This window comes from Agelaius tricolor, unplaced genomic scaffold (genome assembly GCF_023055355.1).
Source record: "Agelaius tricolor isolate 1412-34295 unplaced genomic scaffold, bAgeTri1.0.p SCAF_16, whole genome shotgun sequence".
Classification (NCBI taxonomy): domain Eukaryota; kingdom Metazoa; phylum Chordata; class Aves; order Passeriformes; family Icteridae; genus Agelaius; species Agelaius tricolor.
In genome coordinates, this window is record NW_027269276.1 from 6576036 (window position 1) to 6598721 (window position 22686).

At 41.6% G+C, this 22686-nt stretch overlaps 1 protein-coding gene across 4 annotated transcripts in view; it reads left to right on the top strand.

Annotated features, from left to right (window-relative positions):
• Positions 1 to 22686, top strand: part of AKAP13 (A-kinase anchoring protein 13) — a 208718-nt gene that overhangs the window by 42377 nt on the left and 143655 nt on the right. For all 4 annotated transcript variants that reach the window (XM_071441287.1, XM_071441288.1, XM_071441289.1 and 1 more), the window contains exons 3-4: positions 4808 to 4904; positions 15786 to 15830. In XM_071441287.1, coding sequence (XP_071297388.1) covers positions 15798 to 15830 — 33 coding nt within the window. In that variant the 5' untranslated portion in view covers positions 4808 to 4904; positions 15786 to 15797. The remainder of the gene's footprint in view (positions 1 to 4807; positions 4905 to 15785; positions 15831 to 22686) is intronic.

Consider the following 22686-nt stretch of genomic DNA (forward strand, 5'->3'; position numbering starts at 1 on the left):
GATTGATGGGACTGCAGTTAACATCTTAATATTATTGCTTGCTCTGCAATGTGTAGAGACATGTGAAATATGGATATGTTTTACTTTCTATTGTTTTAAAATTCTTGGCTTTTCTTCATCCAGTATGCCAAGTCAGATGCTGCTGTCTAAACAAAACCCATCATTTACTTCCAATGGAATGTTGTGTGTGTGTGTCAAAATGTGATGAGCTGCAATCTGCCCTCCACTCTTTATGGTACAAATGTAGCTTGATGCAATGGCTTGGGGATCACACTGTCATACTGGACACTTGTCCAAAGCAATGCAGATTTTAGGCAAATAATGGTTTTTTCTTCCATTTATATAGGATCATAGAATTGTGTAGCTTAGAAAAGACCTTTAAGATCATCAAGTCCAACCATTACCCAACTCTGCCAAGGCCACCACTGAACCATGTCCCTAAGTGCCACTTCTGCACATCTTTTAAATGCCTCCAGGGAGGTGACTCCACCAATTCCTTGGGTAGATGTTCCAGTGCTTGACTAACCTTTGGTGAAAAAATTTCTCCCCATGTGGAATCTAAGCCTCCCCTGGCACAACTTGAAGCAGTTTCCTCTTGTCCTGTCGGTCGTGTCCTTGGAGAAGAGGCTGACCCCCACCCAGCCCCTTGATCCAGCCTGTCCAGATCCCTCTGCAGAGCCTTCCTGCCCTCCAGCAGATCCTGCCCAGCTTGGTGTCACCTACAAACTGACTGAGAGTGCCCTCGATCTCCTCATCCAGTTAAAGGTGTTAAACAGGACTAGCCCCAGTGCTGAACACCAGTTGTGACTGGCTGCCAACTGGATTTCCCTCCATTCACCACCCAGCAATCCAGACAGTTTTTAACCCAGTGAGCAGCAGAATCATACACCCATCCAAGCTCTGAGCAGCCAGTTTCTCTAGGAGAATGCTGTGAAACAAGGTGTCAAAGGCTTTCCTAAAGTCCAGGCAGACAGCATCTGCACCCTTTCCTTCATCTACTAAACGGGTCACCTTGTCATAGGAGGAGATCAGGTTAGTCAAGCAGGACCTGCCTTTCCTAAACCCGTGCTGGCTGGGTGTGATCCTCTGGTTGTCCAAGGAGTGTGTCCAGATTCCCTTCCCTAAGGAATTAGGAAATACAGTTCTGACTTCTGGAAAGGTCTTGTGAGCCAGTCTCTCCTGGGAGATGCAGTAGAAGCAGGAAAAGGATGTCCTGTAACAAGAATATCATGGTATGCAAGTATAGGCTGTGTATTAAGAGCAAAAGGCTGTAGCACACGCAGTTGTACACCCAGCAATTTGGGAGATGAGGATGAAAAGCAATGTTTTCCTTGACAGCATTTTATATGAAATTGTGAGGAGGTTTTATAGCAGGCAACAGCCAAAAGTCAGAAAAAACCCAGAGATTTGTTTGGGTGTCTTGTCCCTGAAAAGGTTCCAGCTGTATCAAATAATCCCAAATAATCAGCTGTCCATCTCCTAGACCATTAGTTTTCTCATCTTGGTGCTGCTTTTTGAATTTGCTGAAAGGTTTGCAATGTCAATTACAACCAGATGGTAAGATAACTCATTCTATGTGTCAAAGTGCTCAGATGGCAGAGCAACAAAACATGGAACACTTCTCAGAAAAATAAAATAGGTTTGGGTGCAGGGAAACAAATAGCAAATTTGAGGAGTGGTTTCCTCTGTGCTGGACACTGGGGAGTGTTTGGGAAGGGTGGGAGTTTGCTGGGGAGGAATCAAGCAAAGTAACTGGAAACCCTGAGGTCCACATGTTGGGACTCTACCAAGTATGTTTAAGAGTCCCAACTGATTCCTCTCAAATAGATCATCAACACAGAATAATTTCTTTTTTGTCTGTGTTATTCACTGAAGTTCATTTAATTTAGAAATATAACAAGACCACCTTTTGATGCTTTTCTCCTCTGCCTCTTGAGGATGTATCAGATGCAGATCACCTCTAAGCTATTGGGCTTTTTTGGTAAAACAACTCATCTCTTATAGCAATTGTATATATAATCCAAAGGGTCAGTTAATGTTGTCTTCTTAAAATTGTAAGTAGCTGTAACACTGTCCTTAAACTTTCTTTTCCTCTCTCTTCATGAAGAAGAGTTGTTTTCCTCTCTCTTCATAAAGAATTGTTTCAGTAATTAATCAGTGGCCTGGGTAATTTCTGCTTTAGCTGTCTCAGTGGGGAGAGAGCAAGATCATAAACAGTCTGCTATCAAATAATTGTGTCCTAACAAAAGAGATGGGTTTTGCCCCCTATTTTTATTAAACTTGAGCAAAATAGGATGTGTAAAGGCAGGTGTCAAAAGGACTCTCCTTTACATTCTCATTTACTTTAGTGAGCACTGTGGGATATCATGACTGTAGGACCTTTTAGGGGAGAAATTATTCATAGTTAGAGGTTGTTTGGAATATTTGCAGAGCCATGTAGAAACCAAATTGCTTTTTATAAAGCTACTGTATATCATCATTTTCTTGTGATAATACTGAGCAGTTTTTCATTTGTAAAGCAGTATGAGCTCACCCACGAAACATAAATTTTAAACCCATCTTTTTAAGATTCAGAAAACAGGAGCTATGTCCGTGTTCGTCAACACTCGGTAATGATTTCCCAGTAAAGGAGGAGGAGGAGAAGAAATCCCCATGGGGAAATCCTTCTGAAATGGGTGTGCTTAGGCATGCAGGAGTTGTCCCAAAACGATTTCATGGGAAGCAGAAATCAGTTCTTTGGAGAATTAGTACTTTGATGTGGACAACCTTACTGATTGTGCAGGCTCTTTACCCACAGAACTAAATTATATAAGACTTTTAAATGTTACTTTCTTCTTCTTGTAGCAATCTAAAAACTCCCACCGAATAAAACCAGACAAAAAAGTGTGAGGAAGAATTTTATGATCTATGTTAGTTTTTCATTGCTGGGCCAGTTTATTTTCTCCAGTTGCTAATACTTTCCAGGTCCTGAGCATCCAAGTGAGCTTTCCATACACACACCCTCATTCCTTAGTGGAGATGAGGAAAAACCTGCAGTGATTCACAGCATGCTCACTGTCTACCCTGGCAACGTTAGCCATACCCACAGTCCTTGTTGGTTCAAAGGGATAGCAGCAAACCCTGCTTTCCCTGCCAAAATATACAAATAGACTCTTGAAAGCCCAGTTATCAGTGTCTCAGAAATGAGTGAAACCACTGTATTGTTGTTGTATGTGCCTTGGAAAGAGCTGTTCCTTGGAGATCAACACAGGAGGGCAAATAGTTAATCATTGCTTTATCAAACAGTAACCATCTCCTAAACTGAGGTCCTGAAAATAACACTACAAAAATGCCAGAGGAAAGTTCTAGTCTGCTTGTTTGTGACTGTGAGGGTGGTTTTTACTGGTTAATGAATCCAAAGAGTGTTTATATGCTCTTAACTGGGATTTAAGAGTTCAGGTAATTCCACTTTCAGCTCCAGTAGTTTGGCATAAGAATGTAATTCAGAAATGTGTGACATGGCAATGAAGGAATTCATGCACAATCCTCATACTCTAGGAGGATGAATTTTTTTTTGGTTTTCCTCTTCGGTCTATATTTAAATAAACATATTTGTAGTAAAGCACAGTACCCTATAGTGCCTTGCAAAATACTTTACCCATTTCTCAGCAGAATGGATAAAATAAACTTTTAGCTGTTAATCTTAAAAAAAAAACATTGTGTAAAACTGACATTGAGGTATTCAGGTGTTACAGGTCTTGTGTAGATGGAGTGAGATTTGTTGTGCAGCATCTCACCTTCCAGTCCTGTACTTTCCCCAGCTAATTCACACAGTACAATTGATTTCCCAGCTGGTAACTAGTTTTGCCATTGTTATTTCTGTGCTTGTAATTGCACTTTGAGGTTGGCAGGTTGGCTCAGGCTGTGAGATGCCCAGATGATGGATGTTTTCCCAACAGGGAGAGTGCAGGGGCAGAGTGTCTCTCTGGTAGAACAGGAGGAGGCAGTTGGTGTGTTGTGCTTGTGTTAGGTGGTGTTTGTGTGCAGCCACAACCTTTCCTGGTGTGGTAACCAAATGATGGTCTGAGATACCCTGATAACTTTGACTTGGCTAATAAAATCTCCCACACAGCATTTAATAAACTATAACCCAACCTTGGCTTTTTCACCTTTTGACATTTGATTCACTTTAACTGCTCTTTCTAGGTATACTTTGGAGACCATCCCTATGGATGAATCTACTGAGTAGATTTTGCCCCTGAGCAGGAAATCAGCCTGTGGAAAATTGCAGGCAGCCCAAAAGAGTTTGGCAGAGACATCCTGGTAGATTTGGGCTTCATCTGCTGGTCACCATCTGCCATCATCTACCTTTGTTCTTGTTAAAACACCTTGGTGTAATGGAGTGCACAAACAGTTTGATGGAGTCTGTCTGGGAGAGGCTGTGTTGATGGATGCAAAGGACTTAAGGCCAGCTTAGTTGTTTGGGATACGGTGATGGACAGCAGATCAACAGCTCTGGGGATAAACCAAATAGCAGGACAGCAGCAAATACAACTCAGCAGTGCAGTTATTCTTAGGTGGTGCCAGATGCCCATGTGTGTCTATAAATAGCTCTGTCCATAATGTGGCCATTGTCCTGTGTGTGCTCCTGGAACCACATGGGACTGCTGCAGGAAGCAACACATGCCTCCCACATGGCTAGCAAGGGAGGGGATGGTTTCCATTCCCCTTGGTGAAGGTGTTGCAGTGCCAGTTTGGGTGTTGGGACTGCTCTCAGCCATGCTGACCCTTGCACCTGGTGACTCTCTCTTCTTCTTCCCCCTTCTAGGAGCTGAGTTTTGTGACCTGCCCTACTTCTCCCTGCTTGGTGTGGGAACAACCTGAGGAAGATCTTGGAGCCACCTGTACTGCTTCATGCAGTTAAAGTAAGGTTAAATGTTTTGGCAGCTCTTGTAGGTATACACCAGGATTGAGATGAGGGGTTTGGGAGAATGGGTTTGCCCATTGTCAAGCCATTTGTCAAACTTAGCCTTGACAGGAGGAGGAAATGCTGATATCAAAGCAATTACAATGATATAAACAAATTCAACAAGTTATTTTGCCATAAAATACAATCTCTTTGTGGTTGGGTTAGAAAAGGCATATGTGGTGTTGCCTCCTGTATCAACCAGATGCCAAGTATAAAATAGCACTTAACACTTGAAACATCAGCTGTTTTTCCCTAATATTTTAAGATGGAGCTTTCATGTCCCTGGGGCAGGCAGGCATATGGTTACAGCCCCAGGATTTCCACAGGAGCTGGCTGGGATCAGGGCTGAGGTGCCTCCTGGTCGGCACAGCGGCTGTCGGTCTGTCTGCCCCGGAGCAGTCGTGCTGTTGAGGCTTCTGGGTTTGTTGTTCAACTAACACCAGCTTCTTGCTGTGGTGAACCAGATCACGGGATGGATCTGACCTAAAAACGAGTGTATGGTTACTGCAATGCTGACAGGAGCTGTTTTGACTCATGGAGCTACACCCTTTCTCTCCAAAAAGACTTGAATGTGCAAAAACTGTTAGCCTGAAGCAAAGAAACTGCCAGAGCCTTGCCTGGAAATGGGTGCTTGCCATGTGTGAGCTCTGTCAAGGGAGGGAGGGAGGAAAACCACTGCAAGCTGCCTCTTTTCTCCTCCCACTGTCCCTAACCTGTTTACCTTCTGCAATGCCTCGTATTTTCCATGGTCTTGCCTACGAGACCACTGATTTAACAAGACTGAGTCCAAATCCTTTGGTGTTACTGAGCTGTGGCAACAGCTGGGTGGATTAAAAAGAAACTTGTTACTTGTAGAGAGACAAGTATGTATCGTAATAATTTGAGTTTTCCTTTTTTCAGTGAGGTAGAGCAGTGGAATTATACCTATTTTCAGACCTTGAGAAAGAAATGAAGTCCTTGGCATGATTATGAATGGAACCTGCTTTATCAGGAATGAATAAGTGGCTTGCTGAGAGCTGTCCTCCAAGTTCATCATGTTTAAAGGAGGAATGCACACCAGCTGCAGAGAAGCAATTTGTGGCTTGATTTGTCATAGTATTTCTTAACTTTCTGCTAATTTGGGGAGCGTGGTGAGTTGCAGCAAGCTGTGCTCACTGCTGAGGAAGATTCCAGACCCTTTTTGGGGGTGATGAAGGGGGATGACTTTTTACACTCAGCTACAGCAGTGACATCTCTGGGGAGGCCCAGCATAGGCAGCAAGAGCTTCTCACCTGCAGTCCTGCCTGGGAACCAGCCTCTGCCTCACGTCTGATTTCTGGGTGTGCCTCCTCTGAAGGATCTGGGAAAAAAAGAAAGGCTAATTTGGAGTTCAGGAGCAGCATTCTCATACCCTTTCCTTTTTCTACCTGCTGGTCTAGTATTTCCATAATTGTGTTTATAATGACAATCTTTTCATTTCATTCATAAAGTGGTTACTGCTTAATGAACTTCATGTTAATGAGCTCTGTAACATTTAAAATAGCTGCATAACTTGAAAAAAAAAGAAAAAAGCCATCAGCAATGAAGGGACGGATTTCCACTCCCCGAGCTTAATCCTGTGTTATAACATAATTGTGGAGAGTTGCCTGGCTGGGAACAGCTGCACAGCGTGGGCTCTCGCCTCTGCAGAGCTCCTTGTCCCTGAGCTGGGGTAATAAATGATTTACTGGGGAGGCTGGGACCTGTGGGCACTTAACCCATTCATTTCCTGAGTGACCAGCCTGAAAGGTCACTTTGTAAAGGCAGTGGAAAGAAACAGTTTGAAGTGTCTGCAAAATGTGGGGTTCTGCATATAAGCGTGCTGCAGGAAGGCTCAGGTGCAGAAGGTGGGGTAGTGGAACTGGGTACAAAATGTGCTCACTTGGATTTTCATTATTTGATGTTTTAATTTATTTAAAAATGGGACTTGAATGAGTGTTCTATCTTTTCTGGGCTAGGGATGTAATATTTTCAGTTGCTTGGGGTTTTACTTCCTGTGGGATATTCCCAGTGCAATAGAGTGCCCTGGGAACAGAGCTCTCATTTTCCTTGCAGGGAACGCCACACCAAGTGACTCCATCATTGCAGTTGCTGAGTGAATGATGAGCATTTTTCAAGCCTCAAAAAGGATGTTTCAGCAAAATGACCATGTTCTCTCATTGCCTAAAGTGTATTATTTAGAGAAGAACATTTTCCCATAGTTTTGTGAGTTGAAAGAAGAGGAGCAATTATGAAGAAATAATTTGTGATTCTGCAGTGTCAGATGTGGTTGTGCTGTGCCACAGGGAGTGAGGTTAGCACAGGTACTCCTGTAGGAAGCCTGAAGTTTCTGATGAAATTTTCTTCTTCTGGAGTAAAGTGTTATCCAGGCTTTTCCTGAGTAAGTCTGTGGTGCCTGGGGCCACAGTGGCAGCATTTGCAAAATGGAGCCTAAAGGGAAGAGTGAGTCTGATGTATTCTTCAGAAAAGAAAAGCACATTAAAATGTTGGGCACTGGAGCTTCTTAGACCAAAATGCAAGCAGAAACATGTCTTGCATCTTGGTCTTGATGCCATTTTTTTCCAACTCGACCTGTGGCTAGAACTCTCTGCTTTGGAGAGTTAAGGTTGGTGCATGACTTTATTAAAATATGTATTGGGTAACTACCTGGTTTGTAAATGCTAGGAAATATTTAATATTTGTCAGCTTTAAAGTGTGTGTGATGTTTTGGGCATCATGGGTTGTTTTCTGCGACAAGCCTGTGTTTTTGGGAGTGCAGTACAAGTGCTGTGGTTTGGGAAGCACAGAAAGAAGCAGGGCCTTGCTGCTCAGCTCGAGGGCTTGGGGATGTTTCTTTTACTGAAACCATCATTGCTCAGCATGGTTGCTAAAACAGCACATCCTGGAGAGTCAGAGAATAGTGAAGTGGAGAAGGTTTTAGGACATGTGCTGTATTAAGAAGTGTAGGAATCAATAGTTAGAGGCTTTGCTCACTCCCACTACATATGTAAGGCTGTAGGCATCTCCTCTCTGTTGACAGCTCTCCACTGTGTTTATCCTTTTATGCACTGGGGTGAAATACTCCCCAAAGCCTGTTCTTGCCTCCCTCTATTCTTCACCTTGTCCCATATAATGCATCTCTGTTTCCAAAGATAACCAGTAACTTGCATGATGCTTCAGCTGCCCAGTTTGATACCTGGGAATTTTCATGGAGTTCCTGGTTAAACCCCAAAGTCAAGAATCACCCCTGCAAACATGAACTGGTTCTCATTGAGAGCTGCCTCACAGTTTACTGCCAAAACATGTATTCAAACAAGAGAATGTATAGAAAGGTATAAACTGGATTTTGCTCATTTGAGGAGGCAGCTAGAGTGTCTGCTAAGGATTTCTGGAAGTTAATATTTGAGCCTGAGATAAAAGTCTCATGCATACGTGAAACAGCTGCCCCAGAACCTGTTGGAGGACTTAATTTGAGTATAAACATATGTGTGCTCTTGCGTACATGCTGCTCTTTAATTCAAGTCAACTGTTAGGTCTTAACTTTATTAGGATGTAGCTACTTGAACTGAAGATGTGGTCTGATTTTTATTTTATTATAGAAGCATGATGCCTCCTTTTGAAACGTTGTTTGGATTTTACAAATTGGTATCTTAAGTACTGTTTGCCTTTAGTAATATATTAGAGGAAAAAATTTACAAGTAAGGGCAGGGTTATATTGGATTACAAGTGAATTGCTTGACAGTATGTGTGTACTGTAAAATGGGAAATTAATCAGCCTGTGTTGATGATCCATGGACATTTACAAAAGGCTGGTCTTTCTGTAGCACAAATAGATTCCGGAAACAGGAAAGAGGCTTATGACAAGAGGATGAGATCAGTTTGTATAATTAGAGCTGGCTAATAATCCTTTTTTACTCTCTGTTTTTCCAACTTTTACAGTATCTTTCTTTATTTGAAATTGGGCATACGAACTGTAAAGAGATAGCTGCTGTGATTTGAGTTTTGTAGGTTTGTTTTTTGTACCTCCTAATAGGTGAAGGGATGGAGCAAATACATTTGAGAGGAATCTCTGCCTTCCCCTACATGAGGAAAGCACTGCTTTTGTTAACCCAGTTTTGCTTCATATCTTCTAAGTAATCCAGGTGATTATCTTTTTGACAATTATGAGATTGAAATAGTCCAAAAGAAGAAACTTAATGTTGAGACTAGGGGTGTTTAGCTCTGGAGTAAGATGGGGCTGGCAAAGCTGAGTTAGGGACTTGCTATAGCATGGATAAAGGTTTAAGCTTATTTTTTATGTGTGTTTTATGCTTGCCTGTATCTTAGCTTTGTGTTACGCTTCATTATTTTGGGAAGGGTGATGGGAGAGGTTTGGGTGAGGCAAGCAGTGTGTGCAGCCCCTGGGCAGCCCAGCTCCCAGCCCAGGAACAGTGTGGTGCCAGTTCCTGCTGCCAGGAAGCTGAGCTACATTAAGCAAAGCAAGTTAATCAATATCCAGGGCATTTTATTAAATCATCAGTCAATTAAATTGGTGATGCTCTGTTAGCTTGTGTTGCAGTGAGGCTCCAGCCCCTCTGCAAGTGGCTCAGCTCTACAACTCCCCCACTGCTGCTTGATGGGCTCTTTTACATGCATGCCACAGTACTGTGGTTTCCAACACTGTAAAGAAAAAAATCCAGCAGATTTTAGGCAGAATTTGCACTTAGAGATGTTCTTTAAATTGCCTTTTTTTTTTTTTTTTCTGGAGGGAGAAGATTGTTGTGAAGTTTCTTTTCTTTTTGTGAAGGTAATCTGTGTGTGTCTGGTTTTCCTGAGGGTGGCTTGCTGGGTTACCTCTGTGCTGTTGGAGGAGAGTGATGGTAGATCCAGAACAACACAAAACATCTCTAAACCTCCTTTTCATCCCTCCCTTGTGCCCAAGAAACCCCTGTTTTGTCTGTAGTTGAATGGCAGCATATGTTTTTGTTTGCAGACAGTACACAGCTGGGAAGCAGTATCACCTGTGGAAATGCTGCATGAGGGATGAATTTTTATTCCTAAGCAATCCATTTAGTGAGAAAACATCATGTTCAGCGAGTTACATAAATTCAGGTGATTGTACACAAATAAATATCTGGAGGTTTTGTATTTCTAGGCTCAGCTGTGATACTAAACACAATATGCTGGTAACTTGTTTGGTGCTTTGTGTTTGAGATGTGGTTTCTTGTTTCCCCAGCTCCTCTCCTTTCCAGGGTCAATGACTTTTGCTGGTGGTATCACTTCCCTGTGTGTCTGCTAAATAAATTTGGGATTAGTTACTTCTCCTAATGCCTCCAGCCTCCTGTTTCTGACCAGATATACAAAATCATGCATTATTACAGCTACAGAGAAAGTTGTTCTGCATTTGGAATTATGGTGCTTGTCTTAGGGTTTATTTTAGTCACTGCCATTGCAGCTACTCTATTTATACAAATTTCTCCATGCACATTCTTGAAGAACTGGGCTATGGGTCTATTTTTCCTGTCAAAGCTATTTGTAGGTTTTGTCCTGTTTTTTTTCAGTCTCCTTTCACATGGGTTTTAAGGACAGGGCAGTAGTACAGTGATTACACTGATTAGAAAGCTCATTCATTTTATGAATGGTGAGTTCTGGTGTTCATTCAGTGTTGAATGAAACTCGTGGAACAGAGTGTGTGAACAAACTCATGTCTTGCCTAATAGCACAAGGTGAGAGTAACTTACTGCAGGTCTCAACTTTGCAGGAATACACCCAGGAAAAAGACCACACAAGAAAATGTAAGTAATAAAATCAACCTCAAGTCATTGTTTCTTTCCATTTTCAGAGTTTTGCTAAAGGTGAAAAAGAAAAAAGTAAAAACCAAAAAAAAACCCAAAATAAACCAAGAAGAGCCTTTTTTCAAAGAATTGTGTTATAACAAAAAAAATGAAGAGGCTTATGATGGGTAATACAACACAATAAAGGTCATATACCACTCAGAAGAAAAAGGGAATATTCCAGCTTAGCAATTCCCCTGACACTAGGGGAGAACAATAAACTTGTAAAAGACATTGCTATTTTAGTTCTCTTTGCATGAAATCATGGCTCCAGCAGGAATTCCTCTGTATATGGGCAGTTGGTCTCCTCTCTGCTCCCCTCACTTTCCACTTCCCCATCTTTATTTATCTTGTGTAGTTTAGAGCAGCAGCTCTGTAGGGCCTGAAACCCAATCCTCTTGATATATCCAAATACTTCATAAACTAACATTTTGTACAACCAGGAGTGCCTTTGAGGACACTGTGCTTTGTTGCATGAGAAGTGTTGTGGTTTTGGAATCTTGGTTTTATTTTTGTAGTGCAGCCATATAGAAGGAAGTGTTGCAGCTCAGCAATGGAGGTGAATGTGTGCTCCCAGGAAGTCCTGGGATTTCTTTCAACTCTTTCACAACTTCTGGGCTATTTGCCTAAAGGGTTGCCTATAAGGCAGGTTGCCCCACTGTGGGTTATTGGTGTCCCTATTCAAATAAATATATAAAATAAATTCTGTTTGTCTTGCTCTCTTGCAGATAACTAGCATCAGTAGCAGTTTCCTAGTTTCTATAGGATACATGTAGTTTGGACTACCTGGCAAATTGTTCTTCCAGAGCCTTGAAATCAAAGTTTAGTCTCTTCAAACCAGTTCTACAGGATAATTTTTACAAAATAAGTTCAGTTGCATCAAAAAAAAAGTAAATCCTCCTTTGGCTTTCATCCCAGCAATGCTGTGATACTTACAGCTGGAAAGCCATCCTGCTTTCTCTGCATTTCTGTTTATCTACTGGAATGCTTTCCATGCCATCTGTAACCATCAGATTCTTCATGTGTTTTTTTGGCTGTTCTTTCTTGCCTACAATCACAAGCTCTTCATGGCTAAGATTGGGTTAGGTTTTCTTCAGGCTTTGGTTGTTTTTTTTTTTTTTGGTACAGCTTAGAGTGCATGGGTAAAGCTTTGCAAATAAGGATCAATGTTTCTAAAAATCAAATGTTAAAATGATAAATGAAAAGGTCAGGTGCTGAGATTCAGATAAAGTTCAGCTTAAACTTGAAGTATATGTCTAGCTGAAGTTTACTTAAAATACCTAAAAACTGAACTTGAAAAGCTTGAAAGAACTCAAATACAATTGAAGTTTGTTTAGTGCATGAGGGAGAGGGAAAGGGGTAGGTAGGCTTTCCCACCTGTACCACGTGGATTAAATATCCTTTATCCTCTGGGTTGTTGCAGTTCTGCTCTGCTGTTGGAGGCAAGAGTGGTTGGTTTTGTTTCCACCATCCTGTAGATCTTCCTTCTCATAAAAAAATAAATAAATATAAATTTGCTAATGGGCAGCTCTGGAGAGTGGCCCTGTGTTTTCTTTCTTATAAATGCTCCATATGGAGCCAGGCAGCCAGGAGTGGATGCTGGGGAGCTCACAGAAGCTGAGCAGTGAAACCAGCATTTGATTTAACCCACTGCCAAAAAGAGCAATCCTGACCAGGGTGTGATGGGAAAATGGAAAAGGCATTTTGGCACTCATGGTGTTCCAAGTCTTTCAGCCCTGCAGACTGTATGTGGGATGGGTTGGCCTGGAGGAGCACTGACCTCCCTGTCAGATTTGTCCTCATGATACACACTTTGCCTGCAATGCCTAGAAGAAATAAGCCACCTAATTATGGCCAAATTAGTGGTAGCTGGGGGCAGTGGATGAGAAGAGAGTTTATTGCTTTAGCACGAGGGGTTTGTATCCCTTCTTGCTGCCTGTGCTTATTTGTAAACTCTTCAGGGCAGAAACTTTGTTTGCATTGACATTTTTACAGCATGTAACCAGTGGGGCCCTAATTCTGGATGAGGTTTTGGGAACCACAGTAAAGCAAATAAATGATTTGTTTTTCCTTTCTTTCCCTGACATATATTAACATACCCGGAGAAATGAAGAGCAGTCATTTGTCCTCATCCATGAAATTTTATGTGAAATAACACAGAAGTTCTCTAAAAGAGACATTAATAAAACTCAGTGTATTAATTCTTCAGTGCTTAGCAGAGCAGAAAGGTGTCTGTCCCATTTTGAGAAGGCTCCAGTAGCTTTCTATTTTACTGATGTCTGCAAATTTTTATAACGTCTAAAACCATTGTTGCTTTGAAGAACTTGAACCTGGATTTTCCTTTCATGTCCTACTTTCCAATTTGCAAATACAGGGGATTTCACTGTGTTATCCTAAGGTGGAAAGCCTAATATAATTCTAGAAACCTTGCAATGTAATTGTCTAGATGTATATGGAGCTTGTGATAAATCTCCCACTGAAATTCAAAAGGTTTAGCTATTTGTGAGAAATACCATAAATGTTTTTAAGTACAGGCAGCTGCTACTGGAACAGAATCTGTAGGCTGCTCTGAGGTTACTGGGTGGGAGCTGGGTGAGGAAGGTGGGATTTAGATTTAGATTTAAATTTAGATTTAGATTTAGATTTAGATTTGTACTTGTTCTTGTTAGTTTGGCTTTCAAGACAGTTCACGTGCAGTCCAGATCCTGATATCACAGTAGGGCCAGTTATTCTCATTGCATTCTTCTGTATCTGGTACAGCAAGTTCTTCCTGCCCAAAAAGATAGAAATGGCTTTTTGGGGCTCAGAGCAGGCATTGGCTTGAAGGATGTGCTCCTCTAATAACAGGAGAAAACAAAGTTTAGCTGTTTAGCTTCCCTTCCCTCCTCATTTTTACACTTGAAGTAGTCCAACTTTCTGACTGTGTTAGGATCCCTGTGTATCTTGGCTAGGTTATGACCAGTATGATCTGCTTTTTGTTTTCCCTCTTCTTACTGGATTAAAGGTTTTTTAAAGTTTTTCAGAGGCTGCTCCCTGCATGTCTATTGGTTGGAGAAATCCACTTGTCTAGAAACCTAAATTTAGTCCTTTATTGACTCAGAGTAGTCATTCAGGCTTATCTGTCACTCAGTTTTTCTCCTATGTTTTTGCCAAATAACTAACTAACAAGATAAAATGAAATATCTTCCAAACCTGCCTGTCTCCTTGCAAACTAAGTTTGCATCCTTAGAAAAATTGGAATGACATGTACGTTATGAACCAAGGAATCACTTCAAGTGACTGATGTAAGGGCCAACCAGTAAAATAAGAGGGGGAAAAAAATCTTCCTGCAGGAAGTATTCCCATGATTTTGTGACAAGACCCAGTGTTCAACAGTGTCACCTTATTTCACTGCTGCTGCTGTGCACTTCTCTTGCCAAAAAAAAAATCCCAACAAAAACTGTTATGAGTTTGAATTCACAGGGAATTAGTCTGTACCAATGAGAAATTCTAAAAATCCATATATGAAGTGAGCTTGAAAGCTTGGGGTTTTTTTTAAGCATGATTTGATTTCTGTGTGATACAATGAATGCTCTTGTCTAGGGAGTGTTTTTATGCTCCTGTTTAGGACACCCAGGTTCAGAACAGGAGAGAGAGGCTCAGGTCATGAGTGAGCTTGGCAGATTTTGTGCATTTTTTGGTTTTGTTTCTTTTTTTCATTTTGAGCCCTCAGTAGGACTGGAACTGCCAGGGGCATGTTTTAGGGTACAAGTGAAGATTGTTCTCTGAGCTGTTTTTGGAGCTCACCTGCCCAAATGGCAGCTAGTGCTACTAATCCCCTCTTTTCCTGACTAAGTTTTTGTAAGAGCTGGAAATACAGTGAAAACTATCAGGCATAACTATCAGGGTGTTCTTGCTGTATGAAGGGGAATCTCAAGGTTAAAAGCAGGTATGAATTGGATTTGATTTAAAACTCTTGCAAAATATTTCTCCATCTACTGGCTGCCTCAGAGGACCTTTTGCAGAAGGGCTGTTTTGATGCACAAGCTTGGCAGGTCACTCTGGTATTTTAAAGCAACTGGCACAAAAACATTTTGTAAAATGAAGAGAGCGTGTGAGGGAGCAAGGCTAGCTGGAATCAGCTAAGAGAACTTAGGCTGTGGTTTAATTTCTGTCTCACTAAAGGCAAACTGTGGGACTTGGAAAGGAGCAAAGTATGAACAAGATCCTGCATTTTTGGTGTGAAAAGAAGAATGGTATTTCATCTATTTTAAAAAGAGCTTGAAGTATTTGCAGAGCATTACGAGTTCTGCAGACATGAGTAACAGCAGAAATTCCATTTTTAATTGTTTTGCATTCCTTCATCTTAGGATCCTGGATCTCTTAATACACACATTAAATGAAAACTTAGGGCTTTTGTTTAGAGTGAATATTTTCTGCTGGAGTGGAGGAACTAATGCAAGAGAAATTCTGGTTCAACTGATTCAAAGCTCAATATAAGAAACTTTCACCAGGTTATAGAGAAATTCCAGGGACAGACCAGAAAGAGGAAAGATTCTTGACTAAAATAGCTTTTGCAGGATGAGTAATGGTAGATTTTGATTATGAAAAATGGTAATCAGAATATGAGCATCATCTATTCTGGAAGTTTTTCCTTCAGAGCATTTTTGATAGTTTGTTTTCTGTGTAGTTTTGAAATGTTTTTTAACAAATAATCCAGTGAAAAGGGTAAAAAATGACACCAAATTACCTTGGACAAGGTAGTAGTTGGATTTCTTGAGCAGCAGAGAGAATTGCAAATACTCATAAATGATTTTTCATGGGGGAGTGGCAGAATTGGTGGAAGGATTTCAATTAAGGATTGATTGCCATAAAAAGCAGATATGAAGTGAGGATTGGTAGGAGGAAAGATGAACTGAGATGGACATGAAGGGGAAGAGAAAAAGTGGTTATTGGAAAAAGGAATGTGAGAGTGCTAAAGCAACTTAGAGAAGTACCTACAATTTTATGAAAAATAACCTCAACTTGCTTTTTCTTTTTTGTTTCAGTGTTCTGAGGTCATGAAACTTAATCCACAGCAAGCTCCATTGTATGTGAGTACCAATTAAAACACTTTACTATTCACACAAAACACTTCCCATCAGCTTTTTGGAGATGCTGCTTCTTTTCTTTGCTCCCTAAGGAGTTTCTTTGTATTAATTCAGTTGCAGATGCTCAGTGGTAACGCTCTCAGGTAAGTCACAGAGCTCCTCTGGTTTCCAGCAGACTGTTTTAAGTTGGTTTTGAGCCATGTAATGCTGCCCCTGTGCAGGTATCCCCCAGTTCTGTTTTTCCTCCCCAAAGCGTGCATGGCTGTGCTCGTGTGACTTGATGTGTTGAGAGGTGGTGAGAAGAAACTGCTAGTGTGGAAAACAGGGCATCCCAGTGTGCAGGGCTTGCCCACTGTGATAATATTTTTCTGTTTGGAGTTTTAAACGTGGCAGGGAGGACCTGGAGGCCGCACAGGGCTGGGCTGCAGCAGAGGATGGTTTACGTCAGCCTCTCCGAGCTCGTAACCTCCATGAATAAGGAACAAGCTTCCCCTGGCCCTGAATAGCAGCTTTGTTGGAGAACATGGGCACTGTCAAATCAGACCTGGATGTGTGGGGGTGTGTGAGCGTGTGTTCAATGTGTGCCAAAGCTGCCAGCCAGCTCTGTAACTGTTTGCTTTCCACACTGCCTTGCCATGCTGGGAGCAGGCTGAGCTGCTGCAGCTCATGGTCCTGCCCACAGACCTCGCCAGCCAGGGCAGAGATGGATGAGAAGGTGGAAAATTTGAAGGGAAAATTTCAAATGTGGTTTTTAAGGGGAAGGAAGGTGAAACAATCAGGACTGGTGATAGACCTTTATCTTGGAGAGTGTTGTATGTTGTCAATAATGGATTGTATTGACCTTTAAGGCCATGGGGGCTTTGAATTTTGCCTACCTTTAATTACCAACTAGAAGTTTGCATTGGAATTTATTCTCTACCCACTTTCCTAAGCCTGTGCTTGAAGCAAGATTAAAATACTATGTAGTGTGACCTGATTTTGTAGAGTGGCTTTCTAGGAGTACACTGTATACTGAATTTTGAAACTAAATGTTGCCTGAACTTTATTAAATCTCTAGTCTACTGAATGTACCTTGACTTTGAAGAAACTTCATTTAAGCTTAGGACATGTTAAGGGAGAATGGAACTTATGTGCAAATATATGATGAAATTGCTACAGTAGAAACACATGAATGGTGTAATACAGAACAAAATTATTCCCATGTCATTTGAACAGTGTATGACTTTGCTAATCTGGAGGCTTTGTTTTCTCAGTCTTATCTATTGAATTAGTTTATTTTCCCACTGTTTTGTGTGGGGTTTTATTGAGTATGTAATACTGAAGTGGTACACTTAGAACTCCTCATCCCCCATGTGACAGAGAACTGGGCTGAGGTCAAATGTAGCCTGGTGTAAAATAATGATTGTATAGCACTTGGTATAGTGTTTCTTTGCAATGCAAATAAGTTACATTATTAATACATCAGTGACTCCCTTTTCTCTCCTCTTCTCCTGGCCAGGTGTATACACAAATCAGCTCCCTTTCAAAAAAACAAATTTGTCGGTAGCTTAAGAAAATTTGAAAGGTCAAGATTTAGTCTTTCTGTTTGCTCTCAGTATAAATGCTTTGTACATTTTAAGATCAGTTTTGTTTTCCATGTGTTGCTAATTGACAGCTCATCTGAGAGTTGTTAGGTGCCAGCAGAACACAAAGAAATGGGTATCTTCCTGGTATTTCTATTTTTCTAAAGGCACACACAGCAGTCTTGTGGCCTGGCCTTTGGGAGACAAATAACAAACCTCACCACATTCCTTCTTCAGAGTGATGGCAACTCCATTTTTCATATACAGCCTCCTTGATCTTGTTTTCAAATTACTGAGAATAGTATTCTGTTAATTCCTCCATAAGGAATTTCATCTCTTTGAATGACTAGAAATAACAGGCAATACTGCCATGTCAGAGGATTTCCCTATCTTTGTCTTAGGAAAATATGTTTCTCCCACACTTGACCCTTTTGTTTTTGACACCTTTGCATCTTCCTCTTTTAAGCTATCTTAGATTAAGGATTATGCAATTTTGTATATTTTTTTACTAAGTCTGCCATGAGTTTCATCCTGAAAGATCCATTAGATAGTTGTTTTCATCAGCAGCATTACTGAGCTCCTTTTAGGAGGAGAAAGTAAAAAAATTATCAGTTCCTGGAAGCCAGTTAGAGAGCTAAAGCATGCTTTATCCTGTCTGGTAATTACCAGGTAGCCCAGGTTTCATAATTCATAATTAAGAAAGGGGGTTTGGGAACCTGAGATGTCCAGTGTGCTTGGGGCCAAAGTTTTTCGGGTGATGGAAAAGATGATATTGCCACATACACACCAATAGAGGGGTAGAGATTCTTGTATTACTCAAATCAGTGTGCATAAAAGGAAGGAAGACCACCTCCTGTATCCTTCTTGGTACTTTCTTTTGGCTGCTTGAACTTCTATTTACCTCTTCTGTAAAAATCATCTGTGCTGCCTCTGCAGAGCTTGTGACCACTGAGAGGTCATGGCCTGTAATGATGAGACTACTGGCCCTTGTAAGTGTGAAGATTAAGAAGTAAGGTGGAAAACATATCCTGTAATAATGAGTGTTGTGTTTTTGTGATTCAGTGCCTCATTTCATCCTTGCCTCATTGTTCTCTTGTTGATGAGGTTGCCAGGAGCTGGAGCATTGTTGCAGGTCTGTGCTGGGACAGCTGCTGCTCCTTTGCTCTGCCAACAGCTGGCTCCTGTCGCCCAGGAGCACTGTATATGTCACCCAGAGCTGTTGTTACCTCCACTAAGGAGCTGTTTCAGGAGCTCTCCTGGCCCTGGGAGCTGCTCCCAGCAGCGCAGTCATGGGGCTGAGGAGCTGGTGCCAGGAGAGATAGGGCAGGGAAGTGTTCCCCAATTTAGCTCGGGTGCGATAGAGTGATGCTGGTGCTCACGTGGGATGGGGGGCAAGCAGCTCCCCCATCCCTACCAATGTCAGCATGGAATTGCATTTAGAAAGGGTGGTGGGACTTAGCAGAGCCTGTGGCTGAATATTGTGGGGTGAATTTGTAATAAAAATGTTCAAACTCACTTCCTTACGATGCATTGATTTTTTCAGCTGCTAAAAAAAGGTGCCTGTAGCCAGGCAGTCCTTTGGTTATCTGCCTCAGACTGCAGTTGGGAACATCTTTATTGATGCACAGACACTGGATTCAGTCCAAAACTAACTTTGCTCACATCCCTCTTGTATTCCGGTGCCATCCTGTTGATATGGGAGTTCTTATCGGGCACACAGTAGAGAATGCAGTTCAGTGTTTCAGACCTTACTTGGGGTCTGCCTGGGCCTTTGTGCTCAGGGAGCCTGGGGTCTCAAAGCTGAAGGACCAGGCTGTTCTGTTTACTGGCAGGCCTTGGGTGGAACAGGAGGATGGGAGGTGAGAAGTCACAAACTTCAGTTTTCTTTGGTTTTTTTACGTGCTTGCGGTGACCTCGGTGATTGTCATGTTTTTATAAAAGTTGTATCTCCCTACCACCAAAAGTCAAAATTTCAACTTCAGCATTGTAAGGTACTTCCTGGCTCTTGTCACTGTTGTATTGGAATATCCAGATCATCTAGGAGTATGAAAAAAAAAAGGATTAACAATGCTCTGAACAATGGAAGTGTATTATTAGGTGGTAATTTTATTGTTGTGATTCATTAATTCTCTGTTTATAGATGAGATTGTTTACATTAGTCACGATTAAACTCCACTGTTGCTAACATCCGTGGGAAAGTGCAAATGTGAAGTGTTGATCTTTTTAAAAACATTATCATTAATTGGGAGTCTATCAGATTATTCAGCAGGAGATTTAATTACAAGAGGATCAAGGCTCACAAGCCACGTCCTTATTTCCACCCAAACTTTAGTAAATATGGAGTACACGTGAAAGATTGATCAAGGTTGTGTCTTCAGCTGCATAGAGTGTCCAGAAAATCTCCCTTCAAAAGTGATGTGCACAGCTTCTGATTTCAGCCTCTGCTAGCTCTGGGGTCTCTGCAGAATTATTGATCATTTTTGTAACCCAGTCGCATCTCCTACTTCTCTGAAATCAATGTTGGTTTGGGGTTATTTTTTTAGAAAAATGACTGGAGAGCAGTATTTGGGTATGAATGTTTTGGAAAAGCACTGGGGTGACATGCAGGGAAACGTTGGGAAACATTAATCTCATCTACTCTTGATTGCAACCAAGGTTACAACCTTAGATCTGCCTTTAAGACGGGAATATTTTTTCATGGTGATAATGATCAGTGGGTGTGAAATGGAAAAGATTAGCAGCTGGAGAAGCATGATGTATTGCTGCAAACTTTTTTTCCTTTTTCCTTTTAGATTAAAAGGAACAAACTTGTTTTAAATCACAGCACTCCTCCTCTGCATGGTTTGTCTAAGGTGTGCCCACGTTATTTGGAGTGACAAACCCAAATGTGTCATAACTGGTGATTGCGTGAGAGGGCAAACACTTAATTGATAAAAATGCTGCCATTGGCTTTGGTCTTTAATCGGGTCTGTGGATGGAGTCTCTTGTCTAAACTGCCACTTAGGAGCTGTGTAACCTGCAGAGTTTCTCAAGGAGACTGTTTGATAGAGATGAGAGCTCCCACTTCCAAGGCAAAATGTCATGCAGCTTAATGAAGTATGAACTTCAAAAGCCTCAGAAAGAATGCATTGACCCTCTCTTAATATAACCTGGGGTTTGGGTACAGTAGGTCCTCTTCTGTTAATGAATGAACAACTCTTGTAAATATCCCAGTTTGTCCTGCTTTAATCTAAAACTGAAAAAAAGGATAATGCTCGTAATATTTTCCCCCCACTTACATATTCATGTAGAATGAGGCCCTACTGAAGTGCACTGTGTATTCCTGAGAAAAGCAATTGTAACACCCTCTGATGTTCATGCTTTAAACCCCCCCCACCTTCTGAGTTAATATTAAAGAATTGAAGATAAAAGTTCCCAATACAGAGTTTTGAGGCCTGTGGCAGCAGTGTCTGTCCCAAGTGCTGTGGCTCCCTGAGTGCAGTGAGGTGTTGTACCTGTGTGTGCCTCACATCTGGCTTCTTACCTCAGGTGTCGCTGTTGTGTGATATATGATTAATGTTCTTCAGAAATCTCTGCCAAGGGGACAAAAGGACAAAATGAAATACTTTTATAGTTCTACAGTAAGATGCTGTCATGAGGTTGGCAGCTGTGCTTAAGTTACTTTTCTACTAAAGCAGAATTTGTTTGCTTAGTGGCATGTATGGTGACAAAGGCCGCTGAGATGCCTGAGTATCTGAGGTCAGTCCAGCAGAAAAAGGAGAACATACCACACATGCTTTTGATGTGGGAATTTCTCACCAAAGTCACTATACAGAAGCCCTGTTTTTGTTTCTCTCAAGGTCCTTAGGCAAGAGGACAGCCAGCCTTGATGTTTAGTTCAGCTCTGTGGTGAGAGGATCTGATAAACCTCTTGTCTTTTATTTGTTGGGTACTTGATTTCTTCTTAATGACAAACTAGCTTTCTGCCCTACCTTCAGAATGTCTTTGAGTAATGAATGAGTGGAGGCCTCTGAGCACCTTTTACAAATAAAATATTTGCTTGCATTACTTGTGGAAGAACCTGCTGCTTGGTTGGTTTTAAGAAAGTCAGTGGGGCGCCTGAATAAACTGATTTTTTTTGAGAGGAGTATATTGCAGCTTGTCTGGCTCTGCTTTAATTCTCCAGGCAAAATACTTTCCTCACTAAACTGTGCTTGACCTCATCTTTTAAGTTTTTGTCACTCAGATCTTTGATTTAGATTCCTTTCATCCTCCACTTCCCAAACTCTGGTCTGCATCATGCAGGAAGCCATCCCTTCTGTGGAAATGGATGTCTGGCAGCTGCCACCTGAGCTCAGCAACGTCCCCTGGCAAGCTCCCTGCTGCTGCTTCTGGGTTCTGTCACACCCCAGCGCAGACTTCTGCTCAGTCTGGTTATTGTGAGGCTGATCTGACTGCTTGGCTTGCTCCTCTTAAGAGAGACTAGCTCATGAGGTTTGTGTGATGTTAGCATAGGGCTGTTGGTGAAATGGTGACTTTTGTGCATTCACTGAAGGCAGCTTTGCCTGGAGAAGTTGGATGAGGCTGCCAGACCATCAGCAGCATCTTCCTCCAGGAGAAGCTGTTGCTTAAATTGCAGCTCAGAGGCCTTTTCTCAACCTTTCTTCCAAATTGTCTGAAGCTAAAAGTGCTGGATATGGGTTCAAAGCCCTCCTCCCCTCATTATCTATTTGAACTTTTCTTCTGTGATCCTGTTTTGTGGGTGTGAAAGTGCTGGTAAACAATAAACAGTCTGGCTTGAAGTCTGGAGCACTGCTCTGAAATTCTGCCCTTAACTCACCACTACTTTGCAGCATTATGTGTGAACTTTAATATGACTTGCAGAAGATGCCAGAGCTGGTACAGCTGGTAGGGGTGGGAAAGCAGAGACAATGATCTGCTTTTGGGGAGCTGTTAGATTGCTTCCTCCTGCTTTCTGAAACTGCAGAAGGAATCCTTATATTATCACACTAGGAATTATATTAAAATTGGGTGAGATTATGTACATGTCTTGGACTCTGTGTTTGGGATTCATTACTTCTTGTGGTAGCTGATGAGCTGGGAGTACCTGGACAGACCCAAGAGATGGTGTCCCATCCCCAGCATCACTGACAGTGTTGCTTCCTCTCTTCTCAGGAGGAATAAGCAATGGAGGTCTGCATTTGAGTTTAAGAGAACAAAAATACTCTTCAACTACTGTTCCACTGTGGGATGTATTCTTATGCTACCTTTAGAATGCACAAACACATTTCCCATGTCATTCCTCAGGATACATGCCC